The 26,553-nt window shown below is 37.6% G+C and overlaps 3 protein-coding genes and 2 long non-coding RNA genes across 7 annotated transcripts in view; 3 read left to right on the top strand and 2 right to left on the bottom strand.

Moving 5' to 3' along the window:
* The first annotated feature begins 1,496 nt into the window (after positions 1–1,496).
* LOC116303579 (dehydrogenase/reductase SDR family member 7) lies at positions 1,497–7,177 on the top strand. 2 transcript variants are annotated; one of them, XM_089040683.1, is made up of 7 exons: positions 1,497–1,841; positions 2,204–2,521; positions 2,707–2,753; positions 3,657–3,776; positions 4,051–4,223; positions 5,410–5,471; positions 7,076–7,177. In XM_089040683.1, exons 1-6 carry the CDS (start codon positions 1,571–1,573, stop codon positions 5,462–5,464), a joined length of 984 nt encoding a protein of 327 aa, XP_088896809.1. In that variant the 5' UTR covers positions 1,497–1,570; the 3' UTR covers positions 5,465–5,471; positions 7,076–7,177. The 2 variants fall into 2 exon arrangements, with proteins under 2 accessions (XP_088896809.1, XP_088896808.1); XM_089040682.1 differs by lacking the exon at positions 7,076–7,177 and adding an exon at positions 6,145–6,552.
* Positions 7,178–7,295: 118 nt separating this feature from the next.
* Positions 7,296–8,941, bottom strand: LOC148904915 (uncharacterized). The gene is made up of 2 exons (XR_016121804.1): positions 8,524–8,941; positions 7,296–8,369 (listed from the first exon to the last, which is right to left on the bottom strand). It is a non-coding gene; the product is annotated as an uncharacterized LOC148904915 (long non-coding RNA).
* Positions 8,232–14,656, top strand: LOC116303580 (serine protease hepsin). Its single transcript, XM_089040684.1, has 4 exons — positions 8,232–8,373; positions 9,414–9,635; positions 10,055–10,243; positions 13,520–14,656. The coding sequence occupies exons 1-4, from the start codon at positions 8,262–8,264 to the stop codon at positions 13,963–13,965; spliced, it is 969 nt and encodes a 322-aa protein (XP_088896810.1). The 5' UTR covers positions 8,232–8,261; the 3' UTR covers positions 13,966–14,656.
* Positions 14,657–15,924: 1,268 nt separating this feature from the next.
* The window catches only part of LOC116303581 (mucin-like protein), a 31,214-nt gene continuing 20,585 nt past the window's right edge, over positions 15,925–26,553 (top strand). Inside the window, exons 1-6 of one of the 2 annotated variants that reach the window (XM_031713149.2) lie at positions 15,925–16,773; positions 18,206–18,358; positions 24,806–25,174; positions 25,461–25,481; positions 25,749–25,908; positions 26,163–26,344. In XM_031713149.2, the coding sequence (XP_031569009.1) occupies positions 16,716–16,773; positions 18,206–18,358; positions 24,806–25,174; positions 25,461–25,481; positions 25,749–25,908; positions 26,163–26,344 (943 nt within the window). In that variant the 5' untranslated portion in view covers positions 15,925–16,715. The remainder of the gene's footprint in view (positions 16,774–18,205; positions 18,359–24,805; positions 25,175–25,460; positions 25,482–25,748; positions 25,909–26,162; positions 26,345–26,553) is intronic. The other variant, XM_031713148.2, reaches the window with a different exon arrangement.
* LOC148904914 (uncharacterized) lies at positions 19,970–21,366 on the bottom strand. Its single transcript, XR_016121828.1, has 3 exons — positions 21,061–21,366; positions 20,563–20,952; positions 19,970–20,157 (listed from the first exon to the last, which is right to left on the bottom strand). It is a non-coding gene; the product is annotated as an uncharacterized LOC148904914 (long non-coding RNA).

The raw sequence follows: 26,553 nt of genomic DNA, 5'->3' as shown, positions 1-26,553 counted from the left end.
CCTATGTACTTTACACTATTTCAAATAAAGGCACATTAATACCACTTGCGGAGTTTACAGCCAGGGAAACGATTTTTGCTCCTAATCAACTCTTAGACCAATTTCGTGTCTTAATTTTTTTAAAGCTGGATGCGAACCAGATCATACCAACTTTCCTTTTTTCTTAAAGCCGGGAAAAGTTATATGTTTTGGTTGACCACAACCTATGACTTTTCGATTACGAAGGTCTTTTCACTGGATGTGAAATAATCATGGTCTATTAAATGAAGTTCACATCCGGTTAAAGGACCTTTTGGATTACAAAAAACTAGGTCCTTTCACTGGATGTAAAATAGTCATGGTCTAATGGAGTTCACATCCAGTGAAAGGACCTTTGGATTACAAAAATGGTCCTTTCAGGGGATGTGAAATAGTCATGGTGTAATGGAGTTCACATCCAGTGAAAGGACCTTTGGATTACAAAAATGGTCCTTTCAGGGGATGTGAAATAGTCATGGTGTAATGGAGTTCACATCCAGTGAAAGGACCTTTTGGATTACAAAAAAGGTCCTTTCACTGGATGTGAAATAGTCATGGTCGAATGGAGTTCACATCCAGTAAAAGGACCTTTAGATTACAAAAATGGTCCTTTCAGGGGATGTGAAATAGTCATGGTCTAATGGAGTTCACATCCAGTGAAAGGACCTTTTGGATTACAAAAAAGGTCCTTTCTCTGGATATGAAATAGTCATGGTGTAATTTTAAAGCTGTTTATCGACTCCAAAATCTAATTTGTCCAATGAGTTTCTTTTTGTCTTTGTTAATATTACTTTTTTTTTCTTCTGACCAAAACCTATAACTTTTCGATTTTGAAAAAGGTCCTTTCAGTGGATGTGAAAAACAAGTCTATTGAAAAGTCAAATCCATTTAAACCTGACCTTTTGGATTACGAAAAAGGTTCTTACAATGGATGTGAAATAGTCGTCAAAAATGAAGCAACTGTTTTCTTATTTGTAGCTCGTCCCTTAAGGGCCACGTTAAACATGCAACAACACTTGCCATGGTTTCAGTATTTGCGGCAATCCGTCTAACATGCAGCAATACATGTACGTTTCTTTTTTGGAGCAACTCGTCCAACGTACAGCAACCCGATTTGACTTTTTTGCAGAAACTCATCTAACTTGCTGCATGTCGCCTTTGGGTCACCGTATTAACTTGCATTTTATCTAGTATATTTATGATTTGTTGCCAGTGAAATAGGGTGGAAATTGAACGATCACCACTTGCGCGCGCAAATCTTGGCTCTTCATCCTGTCCTATAAGAATTTTTTGCAAGTTCTTAAACTTTTAATCTATTTTAAGCTATTACAAGAGGTTTCATTTCCAAATACGTTCTAGGTAGATGTCAATGTTGCTGCTGTTGCACCCTCACCTCATTCGAAATATTTTGTTGTCATAATCATTGGTCCTGATCTTTGGGCCTCCTGTGGTATTACAAGGCTTGGTGGCTCATGCAACACTTGTAACGTTATTTGTTCTTGATTTCTTGATTTTCTTTCTTATTTTTTATTCAATCCTTCGTTATTACACAATGAAGTATTTAGTAGCCGTGGTAGTGGTGTTTGTCTCTGTATTTGGTTATTTCTTCTGCTATCATCAAGATGCAGATTTGACTCTTCTCTTTTACGAGAAGTTCGGTCGTGAACCATGTTCTGTTCTTGGTGGTAAAGTAGTGTGGATTACAGGAGCTTCTAGTGGGATTGGTGAATACTTAGCTTATGAATTAGCCCAATGTGGATGTAAACTGGTTCTTTCTGCACGAAGGAAGCACGAGCTGGAGAGAGTCAGGGATAAATGTGCAGGTATAATTGGCGCCCATTCAAATGCATGTTTCTGAACACAGTTAAATTATATTAACTATGTTTTGGAGCACATTTTTGGGGATATTTAATTTATCAGAGACCTGTTCTAGGCGCGTCCTCTCTGTGTTCTCTCTATCTAAACAGATAGTCTTCTTAGACTTGTAGTTTATTCATGAAGTCCATTGAAAGGTAATCCTTAGAAATAAAATCGTGGGGGGGAGGGGGGTAAATAAGGTGTGCAGAGGGTGTTGACCCCTTCCCCCTCCCGCAGATTAGCTGACAGATGCACTTCAGCGTTCCCTCCTTGGCTGGTCCACATTCCCAGATTTACAACTTACATTGTCTTTCATTATGATATTTAGAAATTGCCATCCAGCACCATAAATCGTATGACAAGAATAAAGACATACTAGTTCTGCCAATGGATTTGAAGGAGTTCTCATCCCACAGGAACCTTAGCCAGCAGGTTTTAAGTCATTTTAAACAGATAGATGTACTCGTGAATAATGCTGGGCGCAGTCAAAGGGGTTGGATGAAAAACACTCCATTAGAAGTGGAGCAGGACTTGTTGGATCTTAATCTTGTTGGAACAATGTCGCTGACCAAAGCTGTTCTTCCTCATATGCTGGAGAGACGAGCAGGACAGATTATTGTTGTCAGTAGTATCATGGGGAAGTTTGGTATGTTCATAAGTTCAATGAAATATATAGAACACTGAGTGGGGCAGAGTAGAGTAGAGGAGATCTAGCAGGAGCAGAGCAGCAGCAGAGCAAAGAAGTGCAGAGCTGAAGAGGGCAGGGCAGGGCAGGGCAGAACAGAGCAGAAATTATTGACATTTAATAACAATCTTTCTTTTTTCATCAAGGATTCCCTTATGAGACTACCTATGCAGCAAGTAAATTTGGTCTTCATGTAAGAATATTATGTTATAATTGAAACTATATTATTTTAAGGAACCACAGAACAAATATAATGTTTTGGGCCATTTTTTCTTTTTAGATTACAAATATTCTATTTTAAAAATATGTGAGCACGTCTTATTTCACAAAAAAAAATCCCCAAACCTCTTACTGGTCATAAAATAAAGAAGGGTGGACAAAGTAAAACTGGATTTGAAGGAGCTCTTTTTTTTGCTGGCCCAGTATAAAACTAATTTTCCATGCAGAAAATGAAAAAAGACCCACCCCTAATGTACAGTTTTATAGACAGCCCATCCCTTTTAGAAGTTCAAAATTAGTGATCCACCCAGGGCTGTTTTTACCCCCACCCCCTTTTTTACGACCAATCATCTGTATGACATTTGCAATAACGACCCTGCCAAACCAGTTTCTCGCCATTTCATTCTAGCTAATCATTCTCTTTCTGACTTCATTGTTTTTGGTCTTTCTTTGATTACCGGCAACAATGATTGTCGCAAGGCCAAAGAAATGCGGCTTATTCACCTATTGGGCACTCTTAGTCCCAAGGCGATTAATGAACGCTTTACTTTCAACTAACCCATTCTTTTGTCTTTTGATTGTTTGTTTTCGTTTCCTTGCCTACCTTGCTCTCATTGGTTTCTTTTGTCTTATTCTATCATATATACACTCCTTTCTACCACCTCTTTCTCTTTTACTCCGACGAAGGACTAGTGTCTGAAACGTCAGTAAGTTTTTTCATCTTTTCACGGTGTATAATTTACTTTTTTATCATTACTGGTTCTTTTACAACCAGTCCCTTACTGATAAGGAGGTGTCCTTTTTTCTTTATTCTTTATTAGATGCCTGTAATGATATTGGTGCTTGATTTTTTTTCCCTTCTTTTTTCTCTGAAAAGGGTTACTTTAACAGTCTTCGTTTGGAGTTGGCAGACACGGATATCAATGTGCAAGTTGTCTGCCCAGGGCCCGTCAAGTCTAATGTAGCTGCTTATGCTATTACTGAGGAAAAAGATAAAGTAAGTTTAGTTAATCTGGTCTCTTTGTACAATACTTCCAGTGTGTATTGAAGTCTTGACCACAAAGTACAATGTCCCATTTTCTCACCAATACATGCGTACACATTTTAGGCTAAAGTTTATATATCCAGAAAAAGGAATCCTGCATGAATAAATGAAAAATTGGCTGCACATTTGTGGCTTCAGCACAGTTCTTTACCAATCACAGTGTGCATGCATACTCTCTATTATTATTCTACATGTATATAATAATTCTCATTATTCTTTTTGACAGGCATTCAAAGATACTGATGGTTACACTGATCAAGGGAAGAGAATGCCAACAGAACGCTGCACCAAACTGATGGTAGTTGGTATGGCTCACAACATGAGTGAAATATGGATTTCCATTCAACCAGCTTTGACATTCACATACATGTCTCAGTACATGCCAACTGTATTTGACTGGTAAGAACTTTGATACAGTACTGTATATATATATGTGTTAGCTGTGTTCTTGTATCCTATATTCAGACCTGAAATTGTGTAGCTCCAGAAAATTTACATTGCATATACATAGGTTTCGATTTTTTTATATTTTTACGATATACTGTATGTACAAACTCCAACTATTTAAAAATCAATCTAATTTAAGGTGGGATCATTCATTCTTTATGGCAGGGGTTTATTACCATACTTCGGGAGTAAGTCAGAAAGCAGCCAAGCGAGATGAGACCATGCATGGTGCGAAAGAATTTGATGTTATGATCATTATAGCAAACAATGGAATTCCCAGAGCATCAAATCATTGGGAAACAATCAATGTTTTCTGCATTTCTTGTTCGCTTTAGATCACTTTAAATGAGTTCAATAGTCTTGCAATTTTGTGTAATATTAGTTTAAGTTCTAATTTGTATCCTGACATAGTTTTGAGAGAAATTATCAGTGAATTTTAGAATAATGGAAGATCTAGTAAGAATGACTAGAAAACTGCGATGAACTTGTGCACATCAAATGTTTACCCCGTCTTATGCATTATACGTTTTCACAAAATCTCATATTAAGTCCCATAAGGTTCCTTTTAAAACTAAATACAGAGTATAACTAAATGAGCAATGACTTTTGTGAATACATATAGCTCTGAAATATTAATTTCGGCTGTATCAAATCCATTGTTTAGTTTTGAAGTAGATTATGCACTATATGCACTATATTTAAATAATCTCAAATATCTCATAATTAGCTAAATAGATTTTTTTCAAAAATCTCACAAATTTAGGCACCTAGTATATAATTATGTGGTACGAAGCATTTTAATGTTGAATGCTCTGCAAGGCTAAAATTGTTCTCTAAACGAAAACAAATATTTCATCATAATCACATGTTATGACGTCCGATCTCATTAAAAACTGCATCAAACACTAATTCAATCTTTATGTGACTTATGTGCAAAAAAGATTTGCAATTGGATTAAACATGTTTATGCACCAGCGTTCCAAACGTGGAAGGTAGCGGTCAAGCGTGAGGGGGTCCAGCCACCTTACTGTAAACATCAATTTCACATGTGAGCAAATTGTATTGTTTTAATTCATTTGCATTAGATTTCAACACATGTAAAACTAAGGCTGATAATCAGTGGTTTTGCCATTTTCAGGTACAGCAAAGCCAGGTTCCTTGACATAATGAAGGCTATGTTTATTAAGGACTAGTCTTGAGGTAAGAGTGGCTAAACATTACTTTTTCTTTTAATCAAATGTTATAAAAACATTTCTCCCAAAACTCGATCTTTCCCAAATTCGCTTGACTGATCATGAAACAATAATTTAAAGTCAAGGTTGAACTTCAGGAACTACTACTCTCTACTTCAAACCATTGTTTCCTTATCATCCAAGTGAATTTTGGAAAGGTCGATTACTGAACAGTGACAAACAGACAAATAACTGTGAATTTTTATTTTATTTTATTCTATTCTATTCTATTCTATTCTATTCTATTCTATTCTATTCTATTCTATTCTATTCTATTCTATTCTATTCTATTCTATTCTATTTTATTTTATTTATTTATTATTTTTATTTTTATTCTATTCTATTCTATTCTATTTTATTCTATTTTATTTTATTTTATTTTATTTTTTTTTATTTTTATTTTTATTTTTATTCTATTCTATTCTATTCTATTTTATTTTATTCTATTTTATTTTATTTTATTTTATTTATTTATTTCTTTATTTATTTTTTAAATTTAATTTAATTTAACTTTATTTTATTTCATTTTGTTATACTTCATCTTTTTTTCTAGTATACTGTAGATTCAGTTTTAGCTTAATTTTTTTATTTCAATTTTGTTATTTCTTTTAATTTTTTGTTCCTTTTATTTTCCTTTACAGAATAACACTGTTTCAAAATGAAATAGAAAATGTGTGCACATGCTGGGTGCAGTTACAAAGCATAAGGGAGAGAGAGAAGTGTTATGAGAAGCATGACGTATAGCAGAGCGCTTCTCCACACTTCTCTAGTGTTCAGTCAATTCCCAAGTGCTTTATTACTCCACACAGCACAGCAAGCAAGTTTTTTTTATTGTTTATAAAATACGAATTAAAATGACCATTATTTTGGATTGGAATGATGCAACTGAAAGTGCACACATGCTGTGTGTGGGCTCTCATAAAGCACTCGCTCCCAACCAATCAGAATGCGCGATTAATTACAGTTATTTTATGTGTGATATTTTTGGTTATTTACTTTTCATTCTTTTTCAAAATGCAGTCAAAATAAACCGTGTTTTCTTCATAAAATGTTCTATACATGGAATATTAATTCAGGGAGAGGTGTGGGATGGCATAAATGTGGTGGACAAAGAAAGGTGAAGGGGAATAATTTTACATCAAGGGGGTTGCTTTTCAACACTTTTACAAAGAGCAGTAGAAAGAAAAAATAAACCGGTTCCTTAACCGTTTATTCGGTAGGGCACAGTGATTGATTGAAGGCTGGGATGGGGTTGGAACAGACATTGATGGTGCAAATCAGGAGTGAAGGGGCATTGTCACTAATATTCCACTAACGTAAAGGGAGAAGAGTAAATATATTATAGCAAAGTTACAAAAACTAACAAACTGTCTCGTAGAAATGAGTTGCAAACGATTAAAAATTCAACTAATCCGATCCGCCACCACGCCTCAAATAGCGATAATTTAATGCATAAATCGATAAAATGAGATCGTATTTATTGAACAGGTAAATTGAGGTGAGTACTTTTTCTTGATGTTTGATAAATTTGTGCTTAATCATTCATTGTTTTACTTCTATTTAAAATTAAAGGTTACAGGGCCAGGTGTTTCACTTTGAAGACGCTTGTTTGATATCTCGAAAAGTCGGGTGTCAAACACGACATCTATTCGGTCTTGGTGTGGGTTAAACACAAGGAAGTACCAGTCAGTTCATATAATCGACCAGGTAAGAAAAAATATGGACTAAATACCTTAGTATAATATTCCTTTATAGTTGAATATCTGTCGCAATAAACACGAGCACAAGAAAGCTGGTTTAGCAGAATTTTAATTTTCAAAAATTGTTGTCGAGTGTTCATGTTTTGAATTTGATATTTAGGTTTGGTTCTCTTGCTTCGAGGACCAGATTCGTAAAAAAAAAACTTCGCTTTGCTTTGCTACATCCTCAATTACCTGAAAAAAAGCTTCATTTTCTTTTGTTTGAGTTCATTTTTAAAGCTGATTAATATGAAAATATTTCGAGATTCTTATTCTATGATTCATGATTTCTTACTAATTCTTCATTTCTTGCTTCAAAAATTGAATCTGAATTCGACTCAGTTGATCAGATCAGTACTCGTCTCTTCATTTCAAATACAACTCGGCTACGACCGTGAAATAAGGATTTTTTTCTCGTTTATAAGTCGCTTCTCCATGTGAAAGCTGTTTTCGATTAACTCAAAACAAAGAGAACTGAGTTCTTTTTTTTTTTTTTTTTTTTTGTTCTTCATAATGTTCTCTATCTTATCTTCCAGTTTAAATGCTATCAAACCAAGCTACCACTTTTTCCCCCTTCTTGTAGTCTGTTGTAGAAAATCTCTCTCCTTTTTTACTCGAGTTTCTGAAAAAAACCCTAGTCAGAAAACCCTAGATTTTGAAAAGCCTTTTTAGAATTTGACATTTCTTTATCTATTTACATTTTCGCGCTTGGTGGAAACGCTGTCAAAACTTCCTTGCAATGCCTTTTATACTTGGAATTTCCTGAATCAATTATGCTTCTTTATTTATTAAGAACCCGGTTTTTAATGGGCACGATGATCACTGTTCTTAGCTTTATTTTCTCTTGCGAAATATGGTATTCATTTTGGGGGAAATATTGAAGAAATTAACGGGCCATCTGCTCTTGTGGCGAGGTCTTCAGACGAATATATTAACATCAAATGCCCGTCTTCTTCTTCAGATCCGGCAAAACAATAAGGATCAACTGGAGATAGTCATCTACTTAAAAAAGGCTCGTTATGTGGCTATGGACGATTGTGAATCTAGTGCTTGTTTACTCGATAACCTGTGATTCCATACTCAAAGAGGATTCAGTTAACAGTCACCAACACAGCTACAAGAGAGACCTGGGTGAGTAAAGAAAAAAAAATTGTTTGAAAAAATTATTGCTAATCACTTTGGCTACTGTACATACAACATTGGTGGTTCGGCCCAACGTGATCGGAGCATCGTCCGAGGTTCTCGCGGGAATCAAAAATGGCGTAGCTGTAGTACACTCACCTCTCATCTCTGGGGTCTCTGGTTCGATTCCTGGACTTCGCATCACATGTGATTAGAGTTTGTTAGGTCTCTCCCTCAATCCGCAAAACCTAACATGCTAATTTCCGATTCGATACTTTCAGTTAGCCGTACTATGACTTTGGTCAACCGAGAAGTATTTTCATGGCTCGATATAAAGTTGATGTTTGGTTGTCCAACTATGGCCCCATGATATACAGTCAATTCAAAAAATGTTGTCGTCGACCAACTCAAGCCTACGCGACTGGACCGAAAGGAACTCTGGGTAGTAATCATTGAAGCCGAGTTGACTCCATAATTTTATGTGACTAGTTATGCCTGGTTTACAGCACGAACCTTCGTAGGCGAGCGGGAAGTGTTGAAGGAGACGTTTTTTTAATGCCTTCATATATTCGAAATTGTGAACTGAATCATAACTACTTTGTTTTTATTTCCCTAAACCCAAAGACATGCATTTGATGGATTGTTTCTCGCCATTATTATCTTATTCACTAGCGGGAACAATTAATTCAGAACGAATATTTAACCGCTTCAGTGATTTTTACCCATATTCCTTTCGGTCCAGTCGCGTAGGCTTGAGCCGTTCGACGTCAACGTTTTTTGAATTGACTGTATAACGCTGGAATTGCAATCCAGCCCTCGCACCCCCTCACCACCACTACCTCCACCACCAGTACTACCACCACCAGCACTACCTCCACCAGCACTACCACCACCACTACCACTACCACCACCACTACCACCACCACCACCACTACCACTACCACCGCTACCTCCACCACCACTACCTTCTCAAACACACAATCCCTTAGCTATACGGCCTTCTAATTTATAGATCTTCGTGCAACTTTTGATTTCTTCCCTCTAATCAGACCAGGAGCCAAATTGTGGAAAGCGTTTCTTAGGAGGACCAAGAAAACGTATAGACGATGTTCCTCCAGCACTGAAGCGAATCGTTGGAGGTGTAACGAGTCCACCAGGCGCATGGCCGTGGCAAGCAGCACTGCTGTTCAAGCCTCTTAACAACACACAGATGTGCGGGGGATCACTGATATCACGTGACTGGGTTGTGTCCGCTGCTCATTGCTTTTTCGGTAGGTACAGTACAGCGACATCCGTCCATCCATTCATTTATTTGCGCATCCCATTCATTCCATTTCATTCCGTCCGTTTCATCCACCCACCCATCGCTATTCATCCACCCAACCATCAATCCATTTACGAATCGTTCCAGCTATCCAGCATCCTACCACATGATCCGTCCATCCATATTACACACCTATCTTCATCTGTCTTTTCAACCATCCATCCATCCATCCATCCATCCATCCATCCATCCATCCATCCATCCATCCATCCATCCATCCATCCATCCATCCATCCATCCATCCATCCATCCATCCATCCATTCATACATCCATCCCACCCCATTCCATTCCATCCCATTCCATTCCATCACATACCCTCTCTTCATCCTTCCCTTGTCATAATGGACGAATATATTCTTATCTAGAGGATGATTTGACCAAGAACTCCAAAGACTGGTCCGTAACCCTTGGAGAGCACCACTTAAAGAACACTGACTGGTTTGAACAGGCAAGATTAGTGAGCGCCATCTATACGCACCCAAACTATGATGCTGCTGAGGTTAAGGCACTGAACCAAGATACACTGGTAACAGAACCGCCCGACTATGACTTAGGTTAGTATTTACAAACTGTGCAAGGGCACTGACTAAGAGCGCTTGGAATTAAGCCGAACCGATCGGTCCGAACGGCCAGTTCTTATATGGTACGCGTCAGTTCTTAGAACTAAACCAACGCGGCCCAAAGTAGTTCTAAGATACAAAAAGCACGGGTGGCGTAGCGGTGAGAGCACTCGCCTCTCACCAATGCGACCCGGTTTCGCGTCCCGCTGAGCTCGGTATCATATGTGAGTAGAGTTGTTTGCTGGTTCTCTCCTGTGCTTCGAGGGTTCCGGGATTCTCCGGCTTTCCTCCCTCCGCAAAAACCAACTCCTAAATTCCAATTGGAATTACAGTGGATGGATAGCTACTCTGTAGAAATGCCACTGTTAAATCCCATTTATTATATTTATTTATTTATTTATTTATTTATTAAGAACTGACACGAACCATTTGAGAACTGACCGCTCGTACCGGTCGGTTCGACTAAATGGGAAGCGCCTTAAATCCCTACCTGGGGGTTTAAATCATTTCAATCCTCAAGAGAAGGGAAATGTTTTTTTTCCGACCCCTTAATTAGGAATTAAGGCAAGGGATCAAATTCTGTATTAATGGAATTTGCTGTGTCTGCAAGTTAAAGCGTGACAAGGAAATGTTTTACAATAATTTTCAAATTTCTCGCACGCTGATTGGTTATTTTTTATCATCAATAAGAGGATAGACAGATAAAGCTGACGTCAACGAGCGCGCGCTCTCTCCGTTGGTTGTTTTGATCACTAAAAATGATAAGTTTTTATCGTTTTTGTTATTGTAAAAAACAAATAGACATCAGTTTTTTGTGTCTGACCTCTTATTGAAAATAAATTTCGTCATCACATTGTCATCACATTACTTTGACAATGTGATGACGCAATTTATCGTCAATAAGAGGACAGACACATAAAAAACTGATGTCTATTGTTAACTTGACAGGGAGGTTGTAGGGCCTAAGTCGTCTCATGTGGGCACAGGGAACCCGGCTATATTTTTTTGCTTCTTTTAGAAAAGTAACTTTGCTCTTTGTGGGTTTCCTGTGTTGGGATCGGTTTCCTATTACATAAGCTGTAATCAGATCTGCGCGCTGTGATCACCGTTGGTGTTTTGTTTCTTACTATGGGTTGCCTGTGGTGTGTAACGCACTTTCTAGTAAGCACAGGCAGCCCAAACAAGGTTCCTGTGTATGGTTTATAAGGGAATGTATGGGAGTTATGATTAAGGTCACGAAAATAAAATGTTTCACTCAACAATTTGCCCCAAAACTTGCTGCAGTCGTTGCTTTTACTTTGTTCAGCCTCCTGGCGAAGTTTCAGCGCGATTTGAGGCCGTTTAGTGAGTTTTTTCAAAATCAGCTCTTCTCTACCTAAATAATGGGAAGGCTGGAGACTTAGCACCCGATATCGACTACATCACGCTAGAAAATCCAAAAAAAATCTCTCTCTCTTTCCTTGAACCGCAAAAAAATGCAACATGTCAAAGGAACGATAATTTCGCTATCATAACATGTATTCTGAATGCCACCACGCCAAATATTTCCAGAAAAATCCTGGCTTAAAGTCGAATATTTGATTTCTTCTACAGCGTGTGATCAATGGTGTTCAAACGGCCGTTGTAAAGCGTGAGCGGGTCACGTTACATACTGCATTCTGATTGGTCGAACGTGATATCAAGCTCGAAACAAATTCCCCTTCCCCGACAGACTTGGGTTTGTTGCCAATCAGAATGCAGTATGTAACGTGACCCGCTCACGCTTTACAACGGCCGTTTGAACACCATCGATCACACGCTGTAGAAGAAATCAAATATTCGACTTTAAGCCAGGATTTTTCTGGAAATATTTGGCGTGGTGGCATTCAGAATACATGTTATGATAGCGAAATTATCGTTCCTTTGACATGTTGCATTTTTTTTGCGGTTCAAGGAAAGAGAGAGAGATTTTTTTTGGATTTTCTAGCGTGATGTAGTCGATATCGGGTGCTAAGTCTCCAGCCTTCCCATTATTTAGGTAGAGAAGAGGGGATTTTGAAAAAACCCACTAAACGGTTTCAAATCGCGCTGAAACGTCACCAGAAGACTGAACAAAGTAAAAGCAACGACTGCAGCAAGTTTTGAGGCAAATCGTTGAGTGAAACATTTTATTTTCGTAACTTTATCATAACTCCCATACATTCCCTTATAAACCATACACAGGAACCTTATTTGGGCTGCCTGTGTAGTAAGCAGTCAAAAGAGGAGAAGGGATGCAACAAAGCAAGTGTCCGATTTTAAAACCCTTTGTTCAAATTATTCATGAAGGTAATTTATTAATAAAAAACCCACGAAATGTTTGCTCAATGAATAAACTTTGGGTCGGGATGTTTTATTTTGTTGAACTCGTAAAAGTAACGATCCTAGAAAGTGATAGTTAAAAGCTAAGTTTTAGTTATGTGTTCACCTCCAGTTGCTCGGACCGCTTAGCTTATGAAACAGGATGTATCTGGTGTACGTCCAATTTGAAACAAAAGAATTTGACAGCTTGTTGACAGAGAAATCTAAATTTCCATATATTTTGTGAAGAGTAATCGTAGGGAAAACTTGCTTTAGTTATCCTGCCGAATTCATTCTCAGGCAAAACATTTTCTTTATCTGAAGTCTACTCGTGCATCTTCAAGATTTGAGATACTGGCACTGTTCCTTCTTTACACACCGAAAAGTTTTTCAAAAGCCTTAAATCATAAAAAACATTTTCTTATTAGAACTGATAAAATATAATTGTTTTAGTTTAAAAAACGATTAAATTTGAAATAGCCGCTCACCAAAACAAGACTGATTTGAAATCCCTTGTTTACAGGATTTTACATCTTGAACATTTTCGAACAACATGACGCAATAGAAAAATGAAAATCATCAAGACTTCCTGCTGGTTGTACTAAAGTAGCTGGTCCGAGCAACTGGAGGTGATGATCATACGATAAACTTGCTTTGTTGCAGCCCTTCCCTTCTTTTGAGTGTTTACTAGAGAGTGCGTTACCAACTGTTATTGATTTGAATTTAATCGGCTATCAGTTTACAGCGCCGATCTGATCGCAGCGCAGATCTGATTACAGCTTATGTAATAGGAAACCGATCACAACACAGAAAACCCACAAAGGACAAAGTTACTTTTCTAAAAGAAGCAAAAAAAATATAGCCCGGTTCCCTGTGATATGGGTTGGTGCGTGTATGTGAGGGGTATTAATTTGCTGAGAAATCATGTCTGAAATCGTGTTATTTTTCCAGCTTTGTTACGTCTTTCCAAACCAGCCAATCTCAACGAGTTTGTATATCCAATATGTCTTCTACCTGAAGGAGCTAAATTTGAAGAAGGAAAGGAATGCTACGTGACAGGATGGGGGCATACTAAATGGCAAGGGCCCAAAGCAATCGTGCTGAGAGAGGCCAAGGTACGTTTAGTTCACGGGGATAAATGTAACGCTGCTAAATCGTACAAGGGTCAAGTCACTAGTAGGGCTTTGTGTGCTGGATTCGAGGAAGGTGGAGTAGACGCATGTCAGTACGACAGCGGTGGACCGTTGGCATGTGAATACGATGGGCGATGGTACCTTACCGGTGTGGTGTCGTGGGGACATGAGTGTGGGCGACCCCGCAAGTATGGTGTTTATGCAGACATGCAAGAAATGAACCAGTGGGTCCTGGATACCATTGCACAACATGAAGGTCAATAATCTTGCTTGACGTTGTCTCGTCTTTTACACTGGTTAACTATCCAGCTGATCTGAGAGAAATTGTTAGCCAATCCAATCGAGAAACCTTGCAAAACTAAAGTGTCGCACCTTTTCTCTTGAAATTTTGATTTCCAGACCACCGAATGAAGAAAAAAACGTTAAGAAGTGCTTGATAACAATGACACAATATTTAATGATTTTGATTTTTTTAGTCCAATAACGGGTACGTTTTTAATTTTCGCTGGTCAATTTTCACAGACTTTATGACACCTCAGCTTCGTAGTGACATCATTTCTACTTCACTATTTCAGTATCAGCTGGATGGACTGACGTTTCCAGACAAACATTCCGACAACGATTCCTAAAGACTCAATAGGAGTACAAAAGGACGACATTTCCTGACTAGGTTAGTGACTTCTTAAAACCTCGAAAATTATAAACCCTATGTCATGTTGTCTGCATTTATTTACACAAATAAATTTTTAGAATTCCTTTCTCTGGCAAATCGCATTTAAAATCATTTTCGTAATAATTTTTAGCTTAAAATACATAAAAATAGGCTGGAATATCCGTGTCTATTCCTCGATCCAGTTCTCCAAGTCGTTATTTGTCGTAACTTGTTTTCTAATTTCCCTAGATTCTCAAGTGTATTAGAAAACAATCTTCCCTAATAAGGTGATACTTAAGTCTTGTTTGTTGTTAAAGACTGATGGGTCTTCCTATGCTGTTGGTTAAATGTGGAAAGTTAAGAGATGTGTTTTTGCCTGTCCGTCGTGTGACTGGCAGCACCTACGCACTAACCGATCATTTGACCCCCAACCATTTTTACTTGGATTCAATTGCATCCAATGCTAAATATATATTAACGATAAAATTAAAATAGGCGATCCTTTGTTGTTAGTGTTAAATTTTGACGACTCTAGGTTCATTCCTTTAAAACGTGTTTAAAAGGCCAGGGTTGAGGTTTTAAAATGTGCACAGTTAGCACAATCATTTTTTTCCTATGCTTCAAAGTTGAATTCTTTAACCGTGACTAAAATAAGAATGATGTAACTCCTCGTGCCATACCACATACACCTCTTGTACTAAATCCCAAGCATCCTGGGGATCAAGACAAGGAATGCATTAAGATTTCAATCCTCAAATAAAGAGAATTCTATCTTTTTTACTCCCAGAATGGGAATTAGTGCAACGGGTCTATAAGCTCTTAATTATGAAATAACATATAATAAAAAATTAATATATACAATGGGAAGTAGCAGTTCCACAGAGTGGCTCTCCACTTTTTGCGGAGGGAGGGAAAACCGGAAAACGCCAAAGAAAAATCCCTTGAAGCACAGGAGTGCACGAACCAGCAACTCTATTCATATGCAACACCGAGGGAAACCCTATCCTACAATATCCAAATAAATAATAATAATAAGCGGTTCAGCTTAAAAAATACTTCCAGTAGTAGAAGTTAGTATTTTTAAGAACTGATAGGGAAGTAAATACAAAGATGTATAAAACCTAAATAAAGAAATAAAGAGTTGAATAAGATAATAATTCTTTATCAATATGTAAAGACTAAAATAATAACAAACTGTATATTTAGGATTTGTAAACAAAATATAGGATTGAAGGAAGTTAAACAGATATAAATAAAGATAATAAAAACTAAATATTGATTTTTTTTCTATCAGTAATTCTTTTTTGAATGAGAAATGATTTTGGACTTTGGCTTCTTTCAAATGGAAGGAAAGAAGAATTAGAAGGAAGTAAGACAATAGTAACAAAAGCTATAATCAATTACAACTATGCAACAGAAGCACTTATCAGTAATCCTATTTTGAATGTTTGCAGAGAATTTTTTTCTATTTTTTATCTTTTTGGATTAGTTTCATAATCAGAAATGATTTTGGACTTTGGCTTCTTTCAAATGGAAGGAAATACTGCTGAAGATTTAGAAGGAAGTAAGAAAATAATAGCAAAAGCTATAATCAATCACAACAATGCAACAGAAGCACCTTGCAGGAAGCAGTAAACAACCCATCACTAACAACACTTGAAACCACCACAACAACAGCAGAAGCACCATGATCATTAACAAAGACAATGACAACAACAACCCCTTTTCTAAAAAACAATTTTAACAGTGACATGATTATCGATAGTTACGAGTGTTCAACAGCAACAACAACATTAAAAGCAACTTTAACAGCTGGAACAACAACAGCAAAAATACCACCACCACAACTGCATCAACAACACCACCACCACAGCAAAAACAACACCACTACTTCAACTGCATGACCACCACCACAACATCGACAACAACACCACCACAGCATAAACAACACCACTACTTTAGCTGCATGACCACCACAACAGCATCGACAACAACACCAACACAGCAAAAACAACACCACTACTTCAACTGCATGACCACCACTACCACCACAGCATCGACAACAACACCACCACAGCAAAAACAACACCACTACTTCAACTGTATGACCAAAAATCCCAAAAACTGTAAAAACAAAAAAGAACACTTGAAATTTCTTATCCAAGTGTTGCGACCAAACGTGTTTCAATGAGGTATGCAGAGTAATGTAACAAATACCAGAATCCACTTGGGTCAAACCACCCGGGTCACGTCACTGATCTATTGCCACAACGCAGTGTACTCAAGGGAAGTACAAGACGAGTTTACGCTGCTCGCGTATTGACTTTCACTTTCTTATGAGCACAACAACAACCATTTAACCATGGTGGTAATACTTCTATCGACGGCTGTCATCTTTGCGGTTCTTCTTCCTCATGAAGGTAAGATATTCTTTCGAAGCTTCCATGTTTTGGTGGTCTTCCTGGGCTTTAATAACCGATCTGTAACGCGTTTGTGTTTGGACTCGACCAACGTTTCATTTTGGGACAACGGTTTTCTTGTACTCCAAAGATTTGACCATTTACTTGTTGCTATGAAACCTTGCCACTGGAGCTTTCAGGTTTTAATTGTTAAACATCGGTGCTTCAAGTGAGAGTTAACCACAAGTCGAATTGTTAAGACTAAATATCGAGCTAGAAGATTAATCATAACGGAAAGGTGACGCGGAAGTGCTCGGAGTATCTTTGTCTTTTCACAAAAATCACTCAAATATTTTGCTCAAGAAAAAAGCAACAGCACTTTTTAGTGTAACTAAGTTACAAGGAGTGCTGTAATATTATTAACCTGTCGATTTTCTAGCAAGAGTTTTAAATTTTTGATAAGTTATTCGTAACCAAAATATGCTCGCGAACCCTTTTACACTTGAGTAGTTCTTTTAAGGAAATATGCTGGGCTATTTTAAAGACCAAGAAACATTTTACGACAAAAATATATACTAATTTCCTAGGAAAATTCATTTTTGTTCAAGCAGTTTGTCAGGAAAGTTTGGCGTCCTATAATGGCACTTTTATTGCTTTGTGGTGGGATTTTCTTCATCAAACCAACTTTGCTTCTTTTAGATTTTGAAGGAAGTCAAAAGGTCTTTCCAGCTGATTAATATTCACGGTTACGAAGTACTCTTTGAAAACAGCGAGGCTAGAGCAACGAAGAAAACGTTCATTTTTGTCCGAAAAAGCAAAGACCTTTTGTTTGTTTTGCGAGCACTGTTTTCGTGTTGCTGTCGAAGAAGGAGCCTTTTAGCGTCACCTGATATATTCTGACTAATGACGGCTAATGATATCATACCATTGACTGATTACAATTTCCACTTGATCGTCCTAAAGACCAGGAAACCATGTCTTTATGAGTATTATTATTTTATCAAATCATGATGATAAACTGTAATTTCTTTCCTATTTCGAGAAGGATTCTCTCCGGGGAAGGTGTTGTGTCAAGACGCGATCGGTCATCATTTTTTGGCAACCAAATATTTATTTTGTGATTACAATTGATATTAACTTTTCATGTGAATTTTATAGCTTTTTTATGCTGTCAATTGTGTATTCCTGCAAGTCCAAGCAGACGAGGGCTAAATTAATATAAGTTGTGCAAGATTTTCTCACATTTAAAAAAAGACCTTGGAAAGGCAAACATGTCTTGGCGAGGGTATTTATTAATAATAATAATAATAATAATAATAATAATAATAACAATGTTTAAGCAGGAGGCTCACATCACCAAGGTGTTTGTCAGAGAGGTCCTGTTGAGTGCCTATCTTGATAGTTGACGGCCTGACTTCTTCAGGAATTTTTTTTTATTTTGTTCTTGTGACAGTTGTGGTGGGAAAAGTAAGCGAGGATGTTTTTCCTTCGCCATACGCGTCTTCTAAAGCAGACTGGGGACAAGAGAGTGAGCCTTTACCAGATTCGCGGTCGCGGATGAGAGCTATGCCAAGACAAGCATTCACTGATGTGCCGCCGGGCCAAGGTAAAACATGTAATTTTTTAAGTTCCAATATTCTGAAGTAGGAAAAAAAAGGCAAATATCACGTGGTATCTGAAATTATCTACCATTTTTTCAAAAAGTAGCACAAAAATAATGTTGAAGGAGAATTTTTTACCAGAAAAAATATTCTTCTTTATTTAATAACCAGTTGATGAAATGGTAAGAATTCAGGTGACTGGGTCACAAGAAGTCCAAAGAAACTTCCAAGGACATTCTACCTATGTACATGGTAATAATTTACATGAACAACCAACAGGGTCTGAAAATGTCCACGGAAATTTCCAAGGACATTCTACTTATGTATATGGTAAGAATTCACATGAACAACCAACAGGGTCTGAAAATGTCCACGGAAATTTTTCAAGGACATTCTACTTATGTATATGGTAAGAATTCACATGAACAACCAACAGGGTCTGAAAATGTCCACGGAAATTTCCAAGGACATTCTACTTATGTACATGGTAAGAATTCACATGAACAACCAACAGGGTCTGAAAATGTTCACGGAAATTTCCAAGGACATTCTACTTATGTACATGGTAAGAATTCACATGAACAACCAACAGGGTCTGAAAATGTCCACGGAAATTTCCAAGGACATTCTACTTATGTACATGGTAAGAATTCACATGAACAACCAACAGGGTCTGAAAATGTCCACGGAAATTTCCAAGGACATTCTACTTATGTACATGGTAAGAATTCACATGAACAACCAACAGGGTCTGAAAATGTCCACGGAAATTTCCAAGGACATTCTACTTATGTACATGGTAAGAATTCACATGAACAACCAACAGTGTCTGAAAATGTTCACGGAAATTTCCAAGGACATTCTACTTATGTACATGATAAGAATTCACATGAACAACCAACAGGGTCTGAAAATGTCCACGGAAATTTCCAAGGACATTCTACTTATGTACATGATAAGAATTCACATGAACAACCAACAGGGTCTGAAAATGTCCACGGAAATTTCCAAGGACATTCTACTTATGTACATGGTAAGAATTCACATGAACAACCAACAGGGTCTGAAAATGTCCACGGAAATTTCCAAGGACATTCTACTTATGTACATGGTAAGAATTCACATGAACAACCAACAGGGTCTGAAAATGTCCACGGAAATTTCCAAGGACATTCTACTTATGTACATGGTAAGAATTCACATGAACAACCAACAGGGTCTGAAAATGTCCACGGAAATTTCCAAGGACATTCTACTTATGTACATGGTAAGAATTCACATGAACAACCAACAGGGTCTGAAAATGTCCACGGAAATTTCCAAGGACATTCTACTTATGTACATGGTAAGAATTCACATGAACAACCAACAGTGTCTGAAAATGTTCACGGAAATTTCCAAGGACATTCTACTTATGTACATGATAAGAATTCACATGAACAACCAACAGGGTCTGAAAATGTCCACGGAAATTTCCAAGGACATTCTACTTATGTACATGGTAAGAATTCACATGAACAACCAACAGGGTCTGAAAATGTCCACGGAAATTTCCAAGGACATTCTACTTATGTACATGGTAAGAATTCACATGAACAACCAACAGGGTCTGAAAATGTCCACGGAAATTTCCAAGGACATTCTACTTGTGTACATGGTAAGAATTCACATGAACAACCAACAGGGTCTGAAAATGTTCACGGAAATTTCCAATTTGCAATTTCCATCCAAATTTTATTTTTTGACTAGTGTTTATGCTACAAACACTACCGATGATTTCTTTGACCACATTATTATTCCAATCCTGAAAAGAAAAAAAAAACAATTTATGAAAATTTTGTTCAGTGAGCCTGACTTGTGTAATATATAGGATAACCACAATCATCTTTTCATCCTGCATAAATATGAAATTTGAATTTGGGTGTCGTAAACTAAATATTTAACTAATTTAGATAAAGTTGTATAACTATTCAAAATTCACTCTATTGGATTTTATACTATTTTTGTTGGCATATAGGTTGTTCAGTGGAGTTGGAATATTGAGAGTGAAATTTAAGACCTAAATTAACTGGAAAAAGCAGATGACCTATGAGGTCATCTTACTTGAATGCGTAATTTATCATTTAGAATAGCCAACATAAATTTTGTTTTTAGAAGACATGGCAATCGTAACGCTGCACTATAACTTTTTTTTTCTTTGTTAACTTACGGAGGTTTTTTGTAATCAAGTGTGATACCATTTCGTCTGAAAACTGTGCTTCTCCACTGACTTCTTCAACACAAGTAGTTTGTTGGTCAGTCTCAACCGCAGCAGTGGCAGGACGGCTTCTCTTGGGTTGAGTCGGTGTTGAAGGGACAGATTCTCTTTGTGGTGTTGAAGGGACAGATTCTCTTTGTGGTGTTGAAGGGACAGATTCTCTTCGTTTAGAACTAGTAGGATTTTCTCATTTGGGGCATCCTCTATTTCCAATCCATATAATTCCCCCGCACGCCGTAAAAACTTGCTGATGTTGGAAATATCGAGAGTCTTACCGAGATCATCTGAAGGTGTGAAATACTTCAGTTCGAACTTCATTTGCTTGCCAGTTGCGTATTTTATCTGAAAGACAAAGGTAATGCTGTATAAGCGCATGCATATGTGCCAAAAGAAACTTATAATCGATAATAATCAATGCACGAGCCTAGGTGTCTGAAACACATCTCTTACCAAAAGTTTGTCATCGCTATCTCCACTTTCTGTAATACTGACGATGAAACCTGGGTCTGTTGATTTGGACGTAAGAATCACAGCCTTGTTGTGATGATACACAGTGTAAACCGAAGACTCTTTCTTGAGGAATTTCTATTTTCTCCCCTGAGCTTTTACTCGTTTTTTAGAGGTAGGCATCAGAAAAGTTTATAGATCTTTTAAAAGTTTGCTTGATATCTAGTAGACTTCTTCGGGTCGAAGCTTTCAAAAAATGATAATAGTTGGAACTGTCAGAGAGCTTGTCAACTGAATCACGTCAGTGTTCTTTTCGATGGTACACCTATTCTGGACTGTGTTATCGCCTACTTTACTGTTAAGCTATATCTCCAAAATGATCAAATAAACTTCCGGCTTAAAACCTTGACCGGACTTTGGACTTGACTTTTTGCATTCTATTCCTAGACTCTAACTAACCACCTCTCTTTAAGATAATGGTTACTTCTTAAATATATCGGAGAGGTGTTAGTTTAAAAGTCTAGGTCAGAAAAAAGACCAAAGAAAATAATATTCAGGCTCTAGGATCTCCAGGTGCCTTTTGTCCAGCTTACAAACCGCACGCTTGTCAACGTCAATCAACGTTTCCGATTACGTCAGTAATCAAATGTTTTCTTAGTCAAACTTGCAAGAGCGATGCCCAGAGTATGGACAGTTATTTGCATGCCTTACATGATGTTCAAAACTTTTCAGCTCAGTTAATATGGATGGTTATTCGGAATCAACAGACGAACCACTGACTCTCTCATGCTCCGTCGATCAACCACTGACTCTATCGATAGATGAACCACTGACTCTATCGATCGGCTCAAGTTTGAAGAAGTTGATGTCAACCATGAACAAGGAACTCAAGAAAGGATCGGCACCCCCGTGGCCACTAGTAGTACCAATTTCAAAAAGAAACGGACGTTAGAAGAAACTGACGATGAATCGTTATCTTCCATCGTCATCTCTACTGTTCCCTCAGCACCTCACTAACGCCTAGAACTACCACATGGCACAAGAGATTCTGATGTATCTGAAGAAAGCACAGGAACCACGAAGAGCAGGGAAGGTAATAAACAATTATGTTTACCATAAAGAGGAAGAACATTTTTCTTGCAAAATTGCGGTAAAGGTGATACCGAGAAAGCCATTATAGAGGCTGGAGGAGAAGTGGCTATTTTCTATGACATTCATACTGTAACCGATGTAGTTGTTGAGAGCTTAAGAACTTGAAACAAAGGAGAAAGAAACCTTATCGACTCTGCACTAAAAAATTGCTTACAAATTTTGTCAATTTTCAACTTCAAAAAGCTTTTGAAGATTCAAGACCAGAACACAACAAAACAAAGGAACAAAACTTTATCGAAGACGATCCGCGTTCGCAAACTGTCGCCCCCATTTATTTAAAGTCGAAGGCAAAAGTAGAAAGTACAGACCTTTTTAGTGAAAGAATTCAAACGTTGGCCATGTTTGCGAACAATCGAGAGACAGAACCCAGCTACTAGGGCTGGTTATAACAGGAACAAGCACAAAAATTTTTTTTGCGAGCATTGTCAAGAATCTAACATTGAAAATTTACAGCTCCATTTAAGTACCAAAAAACACCAAGAAATTATCAAACAACCAGGATACTGGGATAGATGGCGGTAAATACACAAGTGGCAGCTCAGCGCACGTGATGCATGTTGATTTACCGTCGTTTCTGATGAAGCGCGACTCCCAAGACTTCAACATTGTAGTTTGCACTGTGCATTAGATGGACGTCAATCATTCTCTTCTATCGACTCAAATATCTCTCAAATAAATTATTTTCCACCCCATTGTTTCTAAAGAAACTATGTTTCTCAGTGCTTTTTGCTACCTATATCATTCATTTTTTCTGGAAAATGTCTTTTATGATTGCACAGTGCAAACTACAATGTTGAAGTCTTGGGAGTCGCGCTTCATCGGAAACGACGGTAAGGGACGGACTATTAGATTTTTGAGGGGGGAGGAAGATGTTAGAACTCTAAAATGAAATGGTAGAATGTCCTTGGAAATTTCTGTGGACATTTTCAGACCCTGTTGGTTATCGATGTGAATTCTTACCATATACATAGGTAGAATGTTCTTGGAAATTTCCGTGAACATTTTCAGACACTGTTGGTTGTTTATGTGAATTCTTACCATATACATAAGTAGAATGTCCTTGGAAATTTCCGTGGACATTTTCAGACCCTGTTGGTTATCGATGTGAATTCTTACCATATACATAGGTAGAATGTTCTTGGAAATTTCCGTGGACATTTTCAGACCCTGTTGGTTGTTTATGTGAATTCTTACCATGTACATAAGTAGAATGTTCTTGGAAATTTCCGTGGACATTTTCAGACCCTGTTGGTTGTTCATGTGAATTCTTACCATATACATAAGTAGAATGTCCTTGGAAATTTCCGTGGACATTTTCAGACACTGTTGGTTGTTCATGTAAATTCTTACCATGTACATAAGTAGAATGTCCTTGGAAACTTCCGTTGACATTATCAGATCCTTTCCGTCAGTCCAGTAAGTTTTAACGATGTCCGTAGGCAAAATGTCCTCGGAAATTTCTGTGGACATTTTAAGACCAATTCAGGAGGCAAGTACCATTTTTTTTCAACGTAGTGAATTACAGATAGAGTCTTTAAATTTATTACCACGGATGTTTGGTATAATAAAGCAATCAACATGAAAAATGTGATATTTTACAGTTTGCGGTTAAAAGAGCATTGAGTAAAAATGAAATGAACCTAAGTAGTTTCTCACCAACTGTGGTAGGGATTGTGTGCGGTTGAGGACATTCTTACCACGACACACTTGTTTGGTGAAAAATTCAAGACAAGAAGAAAATCTTTACAATGTCATTGGTAAGAGTAGGTCTTTTTGGGTGAAATTTTACCAAAAAAGCTACTTCAGAATATTGGAACTTAAAAAATTACATGTTGTAAGCTTTCGTTGCTTTTTAATTAACGTGTTTTGGGGAGCCAGGGAAACTCTGACTGACGTAAACGGTGTGACTAAAACGCGATGAAGAAAATAATTGAATAAGATTAATGAAAACCAATAAAGAAAATATTAAAGGAAAAATTGAGAGCAAAAATGCCTTTTAAGAAAAGAAATCGCTTTGTTCGTGTGTTTTCCGGCCTTATCAAGGTGGCCTCATAAGAAGGCGCCACTAGTTTTAATTGAAAATTAATTGGACCTCCTAGAGTAAGAGTGCAGGGGATGATACGGATGCCTCTTTATACCTCTCGTTTGTCTACTCTGACTAGTTTGTGTCCCAGTAGACCTAATTTGTTGTAGTACAATATTTTTGGTCCATTTATGTTTCATTTTGTCATGATTTCTGCAATGTCCATTAGGAAACACAGGTTTCTTATTATCTGGTGAGTGTTTTCCTTGTTTTCCTCGTTAAACAAGAAGGTTTTTTTTTAATAAGGTGTCCATTATTTGTTTATGGTGCATGTATTTTTATATAATTCTTTTAGCAATGGACCCTTTCCGAAAATATCTTGGAATGGTTGCGAGGCTAACATGTAAATACAAAAGAAATTCCATTGAGGAAAAAGCTAGTGTTACCGATTTCTTTCAACTTATCGTGTTAGCTTTGCATCAGTCAAGATAATTTCGAGAGAGGCCAATTCCTAGACTTCTTTACGAGAGAGTTTCCTGGATATTTCATACTTATTTTCCTGGACAATTTCAGAATGTAGCAGTTATAGAAACCTGAGCAGTCCTGACCGCGCACAAAGGGCTGTGACATCAGTGGATGCAGAAATCTGCGACCGCAATCACGCTTTCTCTTCTGGCTGGTACCGATTCACCGGGGATGCTGGTAATAAAATGGCAACATCTTGCGTTCCTATCTTGCGCTGTATGGCCGCTTCTACTGGATGGTTAAACGGCTTGCATCCTACTAGCTCTACCATTGTTAAGAATGAAGTCTGCTTCAACTGGAAACAAGATTGTTGCAGTATTAAAGTCAACGTTCGGGTTAAATTGTGCCGTGGATTTTATATCTACGAGTTACCTGCCGTGCCTCAGTGTTATTTGAGATACTGTGGGAATGCTCTAGGTATGTCTGTGTTAAATGTGAACATCTTTTTTTTGGGAAGGTGTAGGAGAGGGAGCAAACTCTTGGGGGAAAATGGACTGGAGAGCAAAGGAGAAAAGGGAGAGCCTCTTCCCATTTTGCAACCTCCCCCGAGATGCGTTTCACAGGCTACGATTGTGCCTGCCTGCTGACTAATTTTGAAATAATAAGAGTAAATGTATAATGCATTTTTTTCGTGAATTTTTTAAAGTTTACAAAGTCCTTACAAACGTAACGTAAAAACAATTTTTTCCTTATCTTTCCACAGGTCCAATGGAAAAACCTTCACGTAAGTTTCAGATTCAAAGTCGTAAACATACATCAAATATCTTTCCATGAAAATTTGTATTGAGCGCTCAAACACACAAAGAACTGAAGAGCCTGACAGACAGACAGACAGACAGACAGACAGACAGACAGACAGACAGACAGACAGGTAGGAAGGAAGGCTGACAGACAGCGCAAAACAATGTAAATCTTGCAATGTTCCTGTCCAACATGGCTGCCACGCAAGCCCTCCACTTTGTTATTCATTGGTTTATAAATGTTATTTCAGAATGTGGTGGTAATCTTACCAGCCTGACAGGCCAGATAACCAGCCCAGGATATCCCAACTACATGGAGCCAATCACCTGTCAGTGGACCATCAAGTCACCATTTGATGGTTACATACTGCTGTACTTTGAAAACATTACACTTGGACATGGAGGGTGTTTGTAAGTATGTTTGTTTTTTCATTGACTTAGGAAAACGGAATATATATGTTGAAAATTAAGAGGCAGGATAGGATGAAGTAAAGAGGGGAGGGAGGAAGGAAAAGAAGGGAGAGACGGAGGGAGAGAGGGAGGGCGGGTGGTATGGAAGGTGGGAAGAAGGAAGGAAGGAGGGGAAACAAGCGAAGTACAGGAGGGGGGAGGAAGTGAAATAGAGAAGTCCAATATCAGGACTTTATTTTCGTCTTTCATTTCAGCTCTAATAACCTAACCGTTGAAGGAGACAGAACAGAAACATTTTGTTACAGACGAGATTTAAACTCGTTTTCCATCCTCGTTCCGAAAAGAACGGTGAATATTTACTACAAATCAGTCTACTGGAACAAGAAGCTGGGATTTAAACTCAAATATTTGATGTTAAAAGAAAATTTGGACAATGGTAGGTCATTAAAGTAACTTTTAAGTTTCAATCAAGGCGGAGACATTGGCATCCAATCACAAAGCAATTAGAATTGAGAATCCCTTTCGTAAGCCATAAATACATTGCTTGCATGGTTTGACATGCTATAAAAGGAGATATAACAGAAGTGATTGTAAATTCGGGAAGAAATTTTACAAACTTCTAAAAAATGGGCATAGACTATTTTG

This window comes from Actinia tenebrosa, unplaced genomic scaffold (genome assembly GCF_029948245.1).
Source record: "Actinia tenebrosa isolate PJP-AT-01 unplaced genomic scaffold, QUT_ActTen_1.0 PGA_scaffold8__29_contigs__length_14323225, whole genome shotgun sequence".
In the NCBI taxonomy this organism is placed as follows: domain Eukaryota; kingdom Metazoa; phylum Cnidaria; class Anthozoa; order Actiniaria; family Actiniidae; genus Actinia; species Actinia tenebrosa.
This window is presented reverse-complemented; position numbering and strand designations above follow the sequence as displayed.

Bases quoted from the DNA above. Each gene is read 5' to 3' on its own strand.
- LOC116303579 (XM_089040683.1), top strand. From the start codon at position 1,571: ATGAAGTATTTAGTAGCCGTGGTAGTGGTGTTTGTCTCTGTATTTGGT. The intron at 2,522-2,706 runs GTATGTTCATAA...TTTTTCATCAAG, and splicing joins TAGTATCATGGGGAAGTTTG to GATTCCCTTATGAGACTACC. The intron at 2,754-3,656 runs GTAAGAATATTA...TTCTCTGAAAAG, and splicing joins CAAGTAAATTTGGTCTTCAT to GGTTACTTTAACAGTCTTCG.
- LOC116303580 (XM_089040684.1), top strand. From the start codon at position 8,262: ATGTGGCTATGGACGATTGTGAATCTAGTGCTTGTTTACTCGATAACC. The intron at 8,374-9,413 runs GTGAGTAAAGAA...CCCTCTAATCAG, and splicing joins CAGCTACAAGAGAGACCTGG to ACCAGGAGCCAAATTGTGGA. The intron at 10,244-13,519 runs GTTAGTATTTAC...TTATTTTTCCAG, and splicing joins ACCGCCCGACTATGACTTAG to CTTTGTTACGTCTTTCCAAA.